The 16,416-nt window shown below is 37.4% G+C and overlaps 2 protein-coding genes across 2 annotated transcripts; one reads left to right on the top strand and one right to left on the bottom strand.

Annotated features, from left to right (window-relative positions):
- Window positions 1-93: 93 nt before the first annotated feature.
- On the bottom strand, window positions 94-9,848 carry bmb (brambleberry). The gene is made up of 13 exons (XM_046859831.1): window positions 9,695-9,848; window positions 8,726-8,993; window positions 8,293-8,421; window positions 7,800-7,985; window positions 7,050-7,272; window positions 6,721-6,837; window positions 4,985-5,164; window positions 3,425-3,631; window positions 3,179-3,341; window positions 2,366-2,430; window positions 1,929-2,053; window positions 798-898; window positions 94-677 (listed from the first exon to the last, which is right to left on the bottom strand). Exons 1-13 carry the CDS (start codon window positions 9,811-9,813, stop codon window positions 548-550), a joined length of 2,013 nt encoding a protein of 670 aa, XP_046715787.1. The 5' UTR covers window positions 9,814-9,848; the 3' UTR covers window positions 94-547.
- Window positions 9,849-9,934: 86 nt separating this feature from the next.
- On the top strand, window positions 9,935-14,169 carry faap24 (FA core complex associated protein 24). The gene is made up of 4 exons (XM_046859833.1): window positions 9,935-10,291; window positions 10,615-10,754; window positions 11,202-11,357; window positions 13,757-14,169. Exons 1-4 carry the CDS (start codon window positions 10,183-10,185, stop codon window positions 13,997-13,999), a joined length of 648 nt encoding a protein of 215 aa, XP_046715789.1. The 5' UTR covers window positions 9,935-10,182; the 3' UTR covers window positions 14,000-14,169.
- Window positions 14,170-16,416: the final 2,247 nt, after the last annotated feature.

The following is a 16,416-nucleotide window of genomic DNA, read 5'->3' as shown; positions in this document are numbered from 1 at the left end:
GGCAATTTGAGAGGACTGTAGGAGTTAGGGCTGTTTGTCTTTTGCTCATGTTTGTGCATTTGTATTTATACCACAATGCTTGAATGCTCAGACTGTAATAATAATTGTATTGATGTAAGAGCTTGGTAATGGTCAGGACATTCTCAGTAACAGGAAACATTTTGTTGTTTTTTGTCTCATTACAAAAGACAGAACTTATTTTCTTTTAATTAAGCAGGTTTAATATAGATTTCTGTTGAACCTTGTAGAAGCACTAGGCTCACAATTACAAGACAAACTTATTTGGAAGCTCCAGCTTTCTTAAATGCAACATTTAAAAACTGGCTTTAAAATAGACCAACACAAATTATCCTGTATAATAATTTATTATAAAATACATTTACACTTTCATATACATAAAGTGAATGAATGAATAAAAAAAAAAAATAAATAAAAAAAAAAAAAAGGGGATAACGTTAAAACGAGTACTGATAGTACCGGTAGTGAAAAAGAGCACAATACACTCGCTGGTGCTACAGGTGAGAGTGGGAGTGGAAGTGAAACGCCATCACAGGTGGCTGTAGGAGTTGTGTCCACCTTCATGGACCCTACAAAAGTCCTGACCTGCCAGTGCCCTTTTCTTGCATGGCTGTCCCAGCCTGGTAGTTCCACTACACAGAGGACGCCCTGAGAAAGAGCTGAGATAGAAAAGTAGGTCAATAGTTTTTACAAGAAGTACAAAGCAGAAAAGGTTTACCGTTACTACAAATCCAAAAATTAAATGAATGACTGTATAAATAATACACTGTGCATCGTACCTGTTGCTGGTGACTGACTGATTGGGACTGGAGCTCCGAGACTGACTGACTATATCCAAAACACCTCCCAGGTTCCTCTGGGTAACACTCTCTAGGACGGCCTTAAAAGTATTAGAGTGAAAGCATTTTTAAAATCATCAATTCTGCATAGAATGTAAATACTATTATGTTAAGAATTTTAGTACATTAATTTTCAGATTTTTGTTCAGCTATTCATATTATACCAGAAGGCACCACAATAGTTTAATGTACTATTGGGCTACATACAATAGCAATCATTTTAGAGTCCAAACTAAACAAAAATAATTTCCCACATGAAATTATTTAATACTTCATAAATGGCAAAGCTCAATGTTATAATGTGACCAAACATCAGAAAAGAAAATCTACAGTGTACACAAGGATCAAGAATATTACAGTTGGAAACTTAAGTCTCTCAGACCAACATACATGAAAGTGATTTTATATATAAAAAGATGAGATGGTTTGGACATGTTCAGAGGAGGGACATGGGGGTACATCAGTAGGAGAATGCTGAAAATGGAGCCACCAGGAAAAGAGAAAGACCAAAGAGGTGGTTTGTGGATGTGGTGAGGGAAGACATGCAGGTAGTTTGTTAGAAAGAGGCAGATGTAGAGTACAGAGTAGTATGGAGACAGATGATCATCTGTGGCAACCCCTAATGGGAGCAGCAGAAAGAAGTCATATGTGCAAAGAGACAGACCCAGCTCCCATTTACCATAATAAAACAGCTGTCATTTTTTATTTTTTGTTTACTTGTTTTTTTTTTTTTTTTTTTTACATCATTTAATTGATGCCAAGGATACAAATTCAGGGTTTCACTAAACCCTATACTATACTAATACCTACATGTTACCCACCGTCCATTACCTAGCATAAGATTAGAATGTACTTGCATGAGAATGCAGTTTGAGCACATATTTTAGAGACTTTAAAGCCTTTCTGTAAATCAAGAAGCTTTTATTTTGTCAATCTATAGCTGATGCATGAGCAGAAGGTAAACAGTTATTAAGAATAAATAAATCAATTCTTATCCAGCATGAGAATTGGGAAAAAGTGTTTGTTTTAAAAAGAAAATGTTGATACATTTGTTCTGTGTTTTCTACTCACTCCTCCAAAGCCATGTCGGATCTTCAATCGGGGTGTAGAATGGCTGGGGGTGCCTACAGATAGTCGCCCATGTCTGGGTAGCCCATAAGTGTGGGATGGAGATGAAGCCACCATACATAGGTCACCTAAATCAAGCAAAATAAATTTATAAGCAAATAAATGATTCTGCGTTTCAGAGAACTTCAGTACGCACATGCACAAATAAATGTATACATGTGGGAGGTGGTAGCTTAGTGGTTAAGGCATTTGACTTTGGCTTACAAAAGGTCATGAGTTTTAATTCCAGCCATACCAAGCTGCCATATCTGGAGCACTTCTGAGCAAGGCCCTTAACCTCATAGCTGTTTGGTTGTTTGAAGGAGATAAATGCAAGTCGCTCTGGATGAGGGTGCCTGCTAACATGCTGTAATGTAAATGTTTGTGCAGCAAAAACATACCAGTCATTAAACTGTCTTGACCTAGACATGGCACTTCTGACTCCAAATCACAGTCCAGGTCCTCACTAAAATGAACACACGTAGTTAGAATAGGGGACAAACTGAAAGCTCTTTTTTTTTGCCACTTTTCAATTATCTGATACTGACAAAGTTCAATTTGATCACAAAGGTGCACAGAGTAAAATCATTAGTCTCGGTCTACAGTCAATCACAGTAAAAGAAAAACAATAAAAAAGGTTTCCTTATGTGTAGGCTGTTGGCGGATTTCACATACCAGTATGAATACTTACTGTTTTTAGTCAGTAGCTGTTATGTGAAAGGGGCTAAAAATTAAGAAGGAAGGCATGAATGAATTGAGAAGAAAATGGACAAAGAAGTTGTTTTTAAAATGCGATCACCATGTCAATCAGGACACGGCACGTTTACACTTGGCAACGTCAACCGACCGGATCAGTTTTACATGCAATATTTAAATGGTACCAACTTGCCACTATATTTGCGATGTACTGTACCCTCAGATTATACCACATCAACCAGCGAATGCAGACACAATGGCTGGATTGCATTTACATTATACCGAGATTCGATCACAATGTGTCCTTGACTACCTCTGGACCAGGACACTCTGATCAGATAACATTAGAACGATCAGAAGAATGTTTACATTTGTCTTTTCAATGTGTATGTGACAAATTTCAAATATAGGTCACATTTAAATACAAGTGTAAAAGCAGCCCAATACTTTCTTCCTGCTTGTTTTTAACTTTTTGTTATTAGTTATACTTGATATAACTGCAAACTGTAAAGACTCACTCTAGAGGTGTTGAAGAGGTGGCTGGAGTGTAGGCAGGGTTTGAAGGTTTTTCAGGAGTCCTTTCGATAGGAGAAGCCAGAAGAGCTGCTTTAACACCATCACTGCACTTCTGACCCTTCAGGTTAGACAGTGCCCATAACAACTGCAGCACAAACCAACGTGCTGGAAAACAAGGTCAAGGTGTTTGTGTGGCCCTGATACGAAGACTTACAAACAGGAACGTAAACAAGCACATTCACACTAACCCATTGAGAGCGCAAAGAGGAGAAAAGAGAGTGTGACCAGGTCCAGAGCTGATTGCTGATTGACCTCAGCAACGGCATTGATGGGCACAGTGATGAGCAGAGAGACACGGGTAAATGTTGAACACTGCAAGAAGGACAGCAGGATTGCAGAGAACAGGAAATATCCAATATGCATTATACATATCCACACGGCACGTAGACTCAGACCTAGAAGAAAAAAAAAAAAAAAAAAAAAAGTAATTACATATATAATAAACAATGGAAGCCCATTTCCACAACACAAAAAGTTTAAAATAACTTCACAATTTTGACTTCAAGTTTTTTGTAACTCATTTGCGATACTCTCTGGCAGAGCACATAATAGGCTTCCATATTCATTATAACATACGCAAATAGTAATATGGCCATAACTTCTCGGTAAAATGTCACACAAAGCAGTTTACAATAAAAAGGTAACTCCAGTGTTCAGTAAGAATTAAATCTCATCGTTTACCATGGTGCTTTGCCTGAAAGTGTCACAAATTAACAGTCTATCATTTTAATGGTAGGTTTAACAGAGACAGAATAATATAAAATATCTCTCTCTTCTTCTTCTTCTTTCGGCTGCTCCCATTAGGGGTCGCCACCACGGATCATCCGTCTCCATACCACCCTGTCCTCTACATCTGCCTCTTTCACACCAACTACCTGCATGTCTTCCCTCACCACATCCATAAACCGCCTCATTGGCCTATATATTATATATATATATATATATATATATATATATATATATATATATATATATATATATATATATATATATATATATATATATATATATATATAAAAATATGAAAGAGATCCAAGACCCAAATTAGTCCTGTACCTTTGGGAAAGAATGGGTCATTGATAGGTCTTTCAGCATGACGATGACCAAAAACATGGGCCCAGTCAACAATCTGATGGTCTTGTAGCCCATTCCACCCTTGGCTGGGCTACAATCATGTCCCTGACATCCTTCGACAGCTCTCTGGTCTTTCCCATGGTGGTGGAGAAGTTTGAATGGAAGAGGTTGAGTCTGTGACTGGTGTCTTTTACACACAATTTGATACGAGTTCATTCTTATAGGGACAGGATTAATTTGGGTCTGTATGAGTCAGAATTCTTGCTATTTGGTAGGGGATCAAATACAAATTAATTTATAACCTCTCTCTAATGTATTTTTTACATTCCTGAGCACAGACAGTGTGAGCCTGCGCTACTTAACCATCCCACGGGCGTGATAGTTTCATTCGAACATTTTTAAGTCTCTGACTTGAATATGCACTTTGCTGAAGCAAGCATTGGGTTAGTATTTTCTGGAATGGCCTCGAGATGACCCTGAGCTGCTTCTAGCAGATTTACCAAAGCTCTTACTCTGTCCATTTCTGATTAAAATCACTTGAAAGAGATGTTCCACATCTAAAGAAAGCTTTAGCAATGAACTTTGTGAGCACTTGTGAATGCAGCTCCATATACACACAAACACTGAATTTATATTTTAACCAGAACATGTTTTAAATAATAAAAGCTATGTACCAGCCCATCCCAGGTAGCCTTGGATCATTTGTAGTCTATCCTCTAGTCTGCTCTGCATGCTGTCCAGGTACGTCAGCATGTATCCCAGAGTGCCGTTCATGCGTTCCAGCTTTCTCATGAGCTCCGAGTAGAACTGAACTGTTGTGTTCTGCTGCTGCAGGACCCCATTCAAATTGAGCTCTGAATCAAGAAACAAATTTGTTAAGACAACAGTTGTCATTATAGGTATAGTGATACTGAAATTTTTTACATTTAAATATGCATATTAAATGTTTAATATAAATAGCAAGATTAGAAAAGTCAGGTTTTAACAATAAGTAAGCCATGAATATCAACTGATGTGTACACAAATAAGGACCCACCATCATCTATGACCCGTTTCCATTAACACTAAAATTACAGTAATGTAAACCCCACATTTTTTTTTATTACATACATGTTGCATTAACAATAAACTACAGGGGGACCCCAACTTACGAAGTAGATAGGGGCCGAAAAAACGGTCGCAAGTCGAGAAGAGTGACTACTCTATGATGCGTTCCGACGCAGACATAAAGAGGCACTGTAAACATTTACTTTTTTTTTTTTCCATAAATACATAGTACAAACGTACTGCTTTTTTCAGCCCTGGTAAATAAAGTCAAGTCAAGTTTATTTCTATAGCGCTTTTCCACAACAGACATTGTCTCAAAGCAGCTTTACAGAAATCAACAGTCAAGGTGAATTATGTGTATTTATCCCTGATGAGCAGCCATGGCGACTGTGGCAAGGAAAAACTCCCTTAGATGTAATGAGGAGGAAACCTTGAGAGGAACCAGACTCAAAAAGGGGAACCCATCCTCATTTGGGATGAAGCAGCAAAGGGTAAAAGAAACATCCAAGATCTGAAACATCCAAGATCTGAGAAATAATAACCAGATTTGACCTGACGATCGTCTAAGCTTGCAACACGCATTTAACGAGATTACCACCAATTGCCTGCAGAATCTATGCAGCCCTGGTTTTTTTTTTCCATTATTTTTGTGACCGCTAAAAGTTTTGGGGAAACAACAGATGTCTTTCTAAATCGGTTTTAAGTTTTTACACCAAATGGTTTTTTAAAAAATTATTTGATATCTGGCCATAAAGCAGCAAAGGGTAAAAATCACGTCACAAGATCACTCTGAACATGTCTGAACTATGCAAGGTCACGCCAACTAGAGAGTCTCCGATACCCACAATGCATGCCTAACAGGCATACTTCTTCCCCACACTGTTTGCGGTGTTGTCAAATTTAGTTACCGCACACAGTTTTTGAAAGATTTCATTGAAAAATTTTGATTTCCTTCTAATCATTTTTTTTTTTTTTATGGTCATAGGTTGGGGTCTAACTTTATATGGACTATTTTCAGGAAAAATCATTTGCACTGCATCACTTTTACATACCCTACACAAACTGTATAGTTAATGTCTTTATTCAATTCATTTTCCTAGGTTTTTTTTTTATATATATAGTTTGCATATTTTTTTAATAGCTACCAGCACACCATGACAAATTCCTTGTACATACAACCCATAATACTTGGCAATAATGATGATTCTGATTCAAAGTGCAAACGTCTTCTAAATAACACTAAGGCACAACACAAAGAAAAGTACATCAAATTATGACAACTAAATTACTATAAAACAGGTTAAATAACTGACATCACTGTCAAATGAAATCAAACAAAGAATTGTTAAACATAAATGTTTACCCATTTTACTGTAGATCTCTAGTGCACGGCCCCGGACTTCAGCCAGATCATCCAGAATAGCCTGATGACCTTCCTGCACATCTGTACCTTGGCCTTTCAGCTGCTCACTAACATTCTCTAAGCATGCAGAACAGAGGAAACAAGAATGACCTTAAACATCTTAAATTAAATCAAAAAATTTGTCAATTTAAAAAAATATATATATATATTATATATATAAAATTTCTCTTAAGAAATCTAAAAAAATCAAGTGTTTAACAAATATTTTGTATTTAAATAATAATAATAAAAAAAAAAAAAAAGATATAATACAAGACCATTAGACACACCTATTCTCTGAGTAATTCCCTGGATAAGCTGTGCCACCAGTTGCTGCCCTGTACTGATCAAAGCTTTCTCCTGTGCCAGCCTCTGCAAATTGTTTGAAATTGAAGCATCCAACTGCTCCTGACCTTCTTTTAGTGCCCCTTGCTGGAGCTGTAGAGCACTGTGACCTTCCAACAGCCTGTCTAGTGATGCTGCAGTCATGTCTCGTAGTTCACGCTGACCCTCCTGCAAACATATGGCCTAATGTTATCAGGTAAAATATGCTTCTGCAATTCAACATTGCAAGGGAAAAATCCTCTACAAAATATGGTTAAAATACCAAAAGAAAAATGGAGCAAACAAAATCCAGGGTCATGATGCTTAAAAATAATAATAATAATAATTTTCCCCCATTCTCTAAATAGTGATGGGTTACTAATAATAATAATAATAATAAATTCAATAATTATACATCAGAAGAAGCATATCTATTAAATAAAATGGCCAGCAGGTACAAGAGAGGCAAAAAACCAAAACCTCCCCCAAAAAAAAAAAAAAAAAATTAATTTTTGTCAAGCTCCATGTTTTTTTTTTTCCTCTTAAGTTGCCATGTTCACCGGTAAAAAGCAGCACTTATGCCTTTAAACAAAACACAAGATCAATTACATATTGTTGAACAGTTTACAAAATTGCCATAAAAATTCTATTTAAACAAACAAACAAAAAAAAAACCCCACACATACAACAAACAACGAAAGTCTAGCTATGCAGACCTTCAGGTCTTTCATAGCATCCAGCTGGTTGGTTGCAGTTGAGATTAGGGCGTTCACAGTAAGCTCAGTCTGCCTCCGAAACTGCTGCTGACGTGTGGCATAACACACAGAGCGTGCACGGTTGCTGACGATGTGGTACGCGTTCCAGGTATCCGAATCCATGTCAGCTGTACACTCTTTAATGGACTGCCAAAAAAGGAAATAAAAAGGTAAATACTGTATGTAGTTCTATTCATGTAGTTTATATCAAATTGGACAGTCATTTAAATGCTTATAAAAGTGATCATGTTTAGAGATTTTTGCTGGTTGGTTATTATTTAGACAGTAAAATGTGGCTGCATTTTTTTTTTTATATAATATATATATATATAATACAGATTTCTGCCTGCAATATAGTCACCCAAGTTTTTCCTCCACACTCTCACCAAGAACATGTGCTAATGGCTCTATATAAAAGCCCATTTTAAAAACACTAAATTATCTTGCATTGTACCATCTCCTCGGTGCACTGGAAAGTCCTGCGTCCTTCTACTTCTGACTGGCAATTAAACAAAGCCACTCCCAGTTTGGCCAGCTGTTCTTCAGAAAGACCACTGCAGGTAGCCTTGAGCTGAGAGACAATCTGTTAAAAGAAGAAGTCAGCAATCCTATAAATATAAAACTCTTTAGAATATAAATCAAATAAACAAAAACACTCACACATAAAGGATTGCACATACAACACAAATACATGAAATCAAATTCAGGTCAATTGTACTCAAAACATTGACAGATTTTAAGACTTGATCAATAGTAAATGGCAAAGCACCAGATACAATCAGAAGAAAAAAAGATTGCCTTTAAACACTACTATTATTTGGTGTTTGTGATACTGTTCAACCACCATTTATGTATTAACCTGCTTATATAAGAAAGTCTGTACTTGCCCTAAAATGGCAGCTGTCAAGAGGACTCATCTCAATCAGTTTTGCTTCAGCCAAAAGCTTCTCATCAGCAACACTCATCTCAAATGGCAGCGAATCACTCGGGACAGCAGGTTGACGAGTGGGTATAGCTGGAGGCACAGAGTCTGGGACCGGTGCTGCTTTCTTCACCCATTCAAAGAAAGCATCAACTTCACCACAAAGAGCCAACACACACACTATGAGCACCCACAGTTCCAAACATATTAGATGTCTCTGAACCATTTGACCCCTAAAAATAAGACGGGGGGGGGGGGGGGGGGGGGGACAATATTTTAAGAAAAGGTTAGAGAAAAACACCATGATGCACAGTCACCACATCTCCAGGGTGAAAGCTTTGATCTTGAGCTCAGGTTAGTGTCCATGTAGCATTTCACATGTTCTTCTCAGCTTTTATTTTTTCCTCAAACATGCCTGTAGAAGGATTTACACTAAAATCAGCTCCTGGGTGGGATTTGATGCTCATGGCACCCATGCCATTCAGGGTGTATTCCCAAGATGAAGCACTTACAGAAGGTGAAAGAATGAATGAAAATGCTTTTAGAGAAAATGGTTCAAATGTAAAAAGGTTAATAGATGATCATAAAATACTGAAGATTGGTTAAGGATCATATCCATTCATATTGCAAGAAATTGTGATACTGAGGGTCGATGCCTGCTGGTCTAGGACAAGCCTGGGCATGGATCCTTACACAGCTGACAGACATTACAGAGTGTGTGTGTGTGTGTGTGTGTGTGTGTGTGTGTGTGTGTGTGTCCTTTCAACTCTCGATCTTGTTATTCATGACACCAATACTAACCGGTTTAACCGGTAACATCACGTTTTAAATAAAATACACAAACTACAAATTAAAGTCATCATTATAAATATTGCGCACTCAAGTTAAACACATATACGAATGCACCCATCAGGATTTGCTCAAACAATCTTACCTTGGTAAAATCGGTGTTCGGGTGCCCATGTGCATGCCTCCTGTACACACTACTGTAGGTTTGTTTGTTTGTGCGTCTCGCGTGTATCTGAAGTCGCGTCTCTGCGTCTTTTCAACCATTTAAATTGAAACCTCGCAGCCAATGAACGGCGGCGTCTGTGAAACCTCGCGAGATTTGTGGGAAGTCAACGAGCGCGAGATTTGATATCAAGCCGGGGTGATGCGAGTTAGCTTGGAGTTAAACAGGAGTTGCACAGTGAAACACGTGTTTGCATTGAAATGATATCAGAATTAATTTTCGAAAATTAGAATTGGGCTGAATAGAATAGCTAACGCTGGATAGTTTGAGCTGTCTACTGTGCTAGCACGGATCCTTGTGATGCTAACTGGTACACTGTTAGCTGCAGTCTAATGGAGTTTCTCTTGTATTGGCATGTCTAGGTAGACTAGCTGTCTCTAAGTCAATATGGTAGTGTTGATGTGACATCCATGGAGCCGAAGATCTCAGCAGCAGTGGTGGTTACCGCAGTACCTCCATATGGACATGTGATCATCAACGCTAAGTGGAGAGGATCCACACTAGTGCAGCATTTTAAAGGTGACCCTTAGTGTGTAAAGCCCATGTCCTGCTTTGGCCTTCTCCACCTGAACTCACCTGAACTAACTGACCATCTAATTAATATGAGTGTGTTGGAGCAGAAGAACACTTATATGGTGGAGCAGATAGGAACTTCTTCAGCTGCAGGGTTGGAGACTTATCATTAAGACCAGATTTTGATGGATATCTAGCTATAGATATCTTTATTTCCTATCTACAGATCTCAACTCCTAATAAAGACTAATTGTCTCTTCTTAATTGTTTACCTCTAATATACTTGCTTACAGTTTTTGTTGTTTTACTGTGTTTTATTTGCTGCACAGGGAGTGTGAAGGCTGTCTTTGAGGAGGAGCTTGGTGTTGTGGACCTTCACCTCAGTAACAAAAGCTGTGTCCTGTATGTGTCCGAGATTGATCTGGTGGCAGGGAACGACTACAAAAGAAAAATCGTTCGATTCCGAAACGTAAGTGTGAAAGTTTTGATGATGTGATTTTGATTTTCTCTTCGTCTTGACAAAAACAATTGGTTCTTTTTCAGCGTTGTCAGCGTTGTCAGCGTTGACGAAGACCTAAATTAAGGGCATGGCTAACTTAAAGTTGTTAAACACAATTGACACATCGTATGATGCAAGTAGCATTGAGAGGGATTCTGGCATAAAGAGAAGTCAAAAAATCTGTAAAGCATTTATACTTTTTGCCAATAGCAGTCCACAAGTGTTTGTATCTTTAACCAACAAGAAATTATTCTGTTAAAGTGCTGGTGGAAATGGTCATTTAATCTGCTCTTAACTTTCTTTAAATCTTTATTACACTGTGCACATTATATCATATATGAAAACCATTTCAAGGAACATTTTCAGTTATAATTTACAGGTAATTTTACTTACTAATTTAAGGTAATTATATTGCAGGCCAATAGTAACTTCCATGGGATTGTCTTGGTGGAGAAGACTCGTCTCAGTGAGCAGTACTTTAGTGGACTGCAGAAGTTTGTGGTGTTGGAGCTGGGCCTGACCCTGTTACATGTCTCTAGTCCTTGTGAGGCAGCTCAACTTATTGCACAAATGGTAAGTCACTTTCCAGTGTAAAGATCTACCCAAAATATTTTAGGGCTCATAATAAATGCACTGTGCTCTATAACAGTAATTTAAAAAGCAATTACAAGGTCTAAAACACTGGTGTTCAAGCTTAAAGAAAACTTGAGTAAAACATAAGATGTATCTTTATTTGTCTCACAGTGGGGAAATTTCTTTACTAAATTTTTGGAACTCATCATAATATACAGATGGTCTTGAGTTACGATTTTTCGATGACGATAGCATAGTGATGCCCAACTCTCACTAGCGGTCGACGGAGTAAAGCTGTCTCAGTATGGTTTATTTTTTGTTTCAAATGGTTTCAAACAGCAATTTTAGTGATAAAAGCGTGTCTTCCAAGCGCCCAAGTATGTCTCCTGCTGGTAGTGAAAAAAAGACGAGGAAAGCCATCAGTTTAGATCAGAAAATGAAAATTATAAATCAGCATGAAGCAGGAAAGGCTGTCACAGTCATAGCATGTGAAACCCAGCTATCACGCTCAACGATATCGATGTTTGTAGTGGAAGGACAAGGAGCGAATAATGGAAGCGGTGAAATCATCTGCTTCAGTTAATTCTGGTTCATCTTTGACTTATGATGGGGTCGTCGTAACGTATCCGTATCTGTACATTATTTGTCTATTTACATGAATACAATTCCAGACACTATAAACGTAGTTATTCAAACAGACTAATGTCAGGTTGTTTGGGTGTGATACCTTTCATGTTGAATTAGAGTTTGGCTTGATAACCATACTCTAATACAGAAAGAACTGAACAGTTGGCAGTATGTGTAAATTCGTTCCAAAATTTTACGGTGATTTGATCTCAATATAGTAAAACATTTAAATATAAATTATTTGCTTCTTTTAAAAAAAAAATCCTGGTCAATCAGAAGTAAGGCTGAAGCGATAACTCGAGTAATTCAAATACAAAAAAAAACGTTTAGTCTATTTAACTACACATGGAGCACTGTGTTTCCCCACTGACCATATTTACTGACACACCACCCGCTAAACTCTGGAGCACTCTGGACCGGTAAACTCAGAATCAGGTTTATTGGCCAAGTGTGTTGACACACAGGGAATTTGGTTCGAGCTGTTGGTGCCTCTCAAAAGTACAGACATAACTAAACATTTAACTTAGACTATGCAAGACAACACAGACAATACGAGACAATAGAAGGCGCTGTCGAATGGAAAAAAAAAAAATGAAGGAACGTGGAGAAAACTGCGAGGGGCGAGAAGAAAATCCCTATGCAGGACCGTTTTCAACACATTAAAAAAAGTTTGTTTTCCGTCTGTTTTTCTCGCAATACCGATTTATTTTTTTGCCAATCTCAGCATCAACTCTGTAGTGCCAAAAAAGCTTTGCACATTGAAAATCAATATCGATCTACAATTAATAGAATTGATGGTATTAAACTGAGCCTCTGATCCCTGGAGAGAACTCTGTCTAACAATCAGCTCTGAAGGAGATGGAACAAACAGATGAAGCAGAGGAGCATCGTTTATACACCAACAGCTTTAAACTTCAGGCAGAAAACATGGTTACCGGTGGATGCACCAGAAATGTTGGATGTTTATGAGAAATAGTCAGAATAAAAAAAAAAAAACTCAGAATTGTGAGGGGGAAATAGTCCAACAGAACATTTTTTAAATAATTATTATTATATGGCGGAAAGGGGATTCCATTGGATTCAGGCCAAAGAAAATGACAAAGTTTCCAAAGTTTGGGATCATTTAAAACTAAACCATAGAGAAAACTTTGTACAGTGTGTTTCCTTCTTTTTTTTTTTTTTTTTTAAATGAGTAATCTAAAATAATTTATTTTTATTAGATTTTTTTTGTAGATGTAATATGACAATTAAATTCACTAAATGGGTTTAGTATTTTAGATTATTTTGTTGGCAATTTCAGCAATAATCATTTTAAATTTAAAAAAAGGAAAAAATTACTTGCTAATTTTAAGAGAACCATCTTATTTTCTTTTATATATTTAGTATTGCTTGATAATATAAAAAATAAAGTAGTACTTATGCGATTGCTCGATTAATCGTTGGAATAATCGGTAGAATATTTGATTACTAAAATCGGCATAGAAAATGGTAGGTGTTTTTTCATCTTTTCCTCAGTTTTCCTGAGGAAACTAGTAATTGTACAATCTAGATTTGCAGGATCCCGCCAAAAAAAAAAGGTTAATTGCTATTTAAATTGGAGGTTTAGAAAAAGAAAATAACACACACATAGATATTGAAGAAACAAATATTACAATTCACCTATTATGTTCTCTTTGACTCTGACTTATTTTCTTCACAATTTAGACTCCCGTTCAATCGCATTTAGTTTATCATTCTTTTTAAATCTTCTATTTCAAAATGTTTTTCCACAGGTGCATGGAGAAAGCAAGGAGAACCCGTTCCGCAGAAGAAGCACAGCCAGATTGTTGGACCCAGTGGTGTTGAACCTGGTACAGCAGATCCCTGGGGTTGGCAAGGTAAAGGCCATGGCCCTACTCCAGCACTTCCCTAGCATCCATATGATCAGCAATGTCTCTGTTGAGGAACTGGAGCCTGTTGTTGGACAGGCCACTGCTCAGCACATCTGGGCTTTTTTTCATGATGTACTTTCATGATATTCTGCCATGTGCCATGGTGCAAAGACTTTCACACACTACTTTCTTGCCATGTCGAGACTCTAATTCAAATCAAACATTTACTTCAGTCAAATGGCATTTGTTTTCATTTTGTTCCAAAATGTTGTTCTTCAGTATAATTAATAATAATTAAAAAAAAAAAAACCTCATACCTGATGATTTTGTTTTTATTGTATCTGAGAACATAAGTTCATTTATCATCTGTAATTTAATGGGACATCGGCCCATTGCACGACAACCTCCACACACATTTGAACAGTAAGTCGCACCAGGGGCATAGTTTGTAGCCAGTCCAGCATGTTTCTGGAAGATAGGAGAAAACAAGAGAACCTGGAGGAAACCCATGCACGACTCTGAAGCAATTGAGCACCAGGCATTGTTCCACCATTTAGTCATTGTTACTGCAATACACTGCAATTTAAACTCTTCTCTTGCTGTTCTACAATAAAGAAGCCCACTCCAACTGAATGAACTGTTTATAATGAGCGTAAACCGTGCACAAAAAGGAAAGGTTTGACTCTGGTGCAGTCCTGATGAACTGTGTCTCTAATGTCCTGGTCACCATCACGTATACCTGCCCTTTTTTTTTACACACTGAACACTTCAAAGAAGCAATAAAATTAAAAATGTATATATTTTTGGGTACATAATGCATTGATGTGTCTAGTTAAACTAGTCAATGTTCCCTGCATGTGTAAAGGAACAGTCTAACAAGACATAGCTGATGATAACTTGAGCTGAAATACATAAATATAATGTTCTGTATTGTTCTATTAGTCAATATGCACACATGCTGGTGTATTTGACTGATTTCAATTTTCCTTTTGTATTGGCATATTTGTGACTGTTTGTCTTGATGTTTGACTAAGATGAATTTTTACCCATAAATGCCCAGTGGTGGACAGTAACAACATAAATGTAATTCGTTACTGTACTTAAATAGCTTTTTTGCGTATCTGTAGCTTACTAAAGTTTTTCCATTTGGGGAAACTTTAACTTCACTACATGTTAAAGTCAATGGCAAAATCGTACTTAACATTCGTAATCCAGTCGTTCGTTTTTATTTATGAGCGGATAAAAACGTAACTGGTCAATCACACAGCAATCCACCAACCAGGGTAGAGCTCACGGTCTGTTTTGAACTCGTTTTGATTACCACTTGGTGGTATCTACTTACACCAACATACAGTCCAGCATCACTTCAACAGCAAGAAGAACATTTTGAGAGGAATAAATGATAGAAAAACTCTTGCTTTAACACCTGTGAACTTATTTGCTCGATTCTTTTAAAGGAATTGCAAAAAAAGTTTTAGGTTTATGATAATTGTTTATTAATAATTAATGTTTGACTAGTATTTTATTAATAGATCGGTGTGCTAAAAGTAACATTAGAGCCTTTTCACGTAAACTGAATTGATTAAGCAACAGTCTTGTGACAAAAAAACGATAATAGGAACATTATAGCCGTAATAAATCATAGTACTTTGGATACGACATTTGACAGTGAATACTTTTGTATTTTTACTTAAGTGAAAGTGTAAAGGGAGCACTTTTACTGGAGTCATATTTTACCGAGTGGATCTTTACTTTAACTCAACTACATTGTTTGTGTACTTTATCCACCACTGTAAATGCCATATTATAGTGACTTTCAATGTGTCCTAATTTCAAACCGGAATAAATTCAGGTGCTTTAGAGTTCAACTCGACTCTCAAGGCATTTGGGAAGTACGTTTTCATTGTTTCAGCGACTCACTCATTCAGCTTTGGTCTCTCTCTCTTTCTCTCTCTCGCTCTCTCTCCTTTCCTTGGTGGTTCTTGTGATGTATTGGTTTTCTGCTCGACTTCTTCCTTTAAGGACCGCACACTGTTGGCAGTGTTTGGGCCTTCCTGCCGGCTTACAAAGCAGCTCCAATTTGAACAGGCTCTCTGGCGGGGATCAACTGAATCCAGGGCCCTTCATTGTGTGACCGGTGCTGTTAGCCAGGGAAAAGCCACGGCACAAATTCACGACTTGACTTACTAAATTCCACGCCAGAGATCCTTCAATGCTGAATAGGAGTGTGAGGAAGCTGCTTCGTTGTAAAACGTTTCTTAAGTGCTCATGGGATTCCTATATAGGTTTCTTCTCAGGAACTGTACATGGAGTTAAGAGTAATCTTGTTAGACTGGGATTGGGATTTTGACTGTGTGTGTAGATGTTCACCATCACGTGGAATGACACATTTCAAGTTACTGAGTGATGAGCAAAATAGACCACAAATTCCCACACCCTCCATGTGGACCTCCATGTGATGGGTGATTAGTGTGTTGATGAGATGAGAGCTACCTCACAGCAAAACCACAAATCAGTCGAATTGTTGAAACCCATCTTAAACCCATTAGTCACACGCCATT

Source organism: Silurus meridionalis, chromosome 10 (genome assembly GCF_014805685.1).
Source record: "Silurus meridionalis isolate SWU-2019-XX chromosome 10, ASM1480568v1, whole genome shotgun sequence".
Classification (NCBI taxonomy): Eukaryota; Metazoa; Chordata; class Actinopteri; order Siluriformes; family Siluridae; genus Silurus; species Silurus meridionalis.
This window is presented reverse-complemented; position numbering and strand designations above follow the sequence as displayed.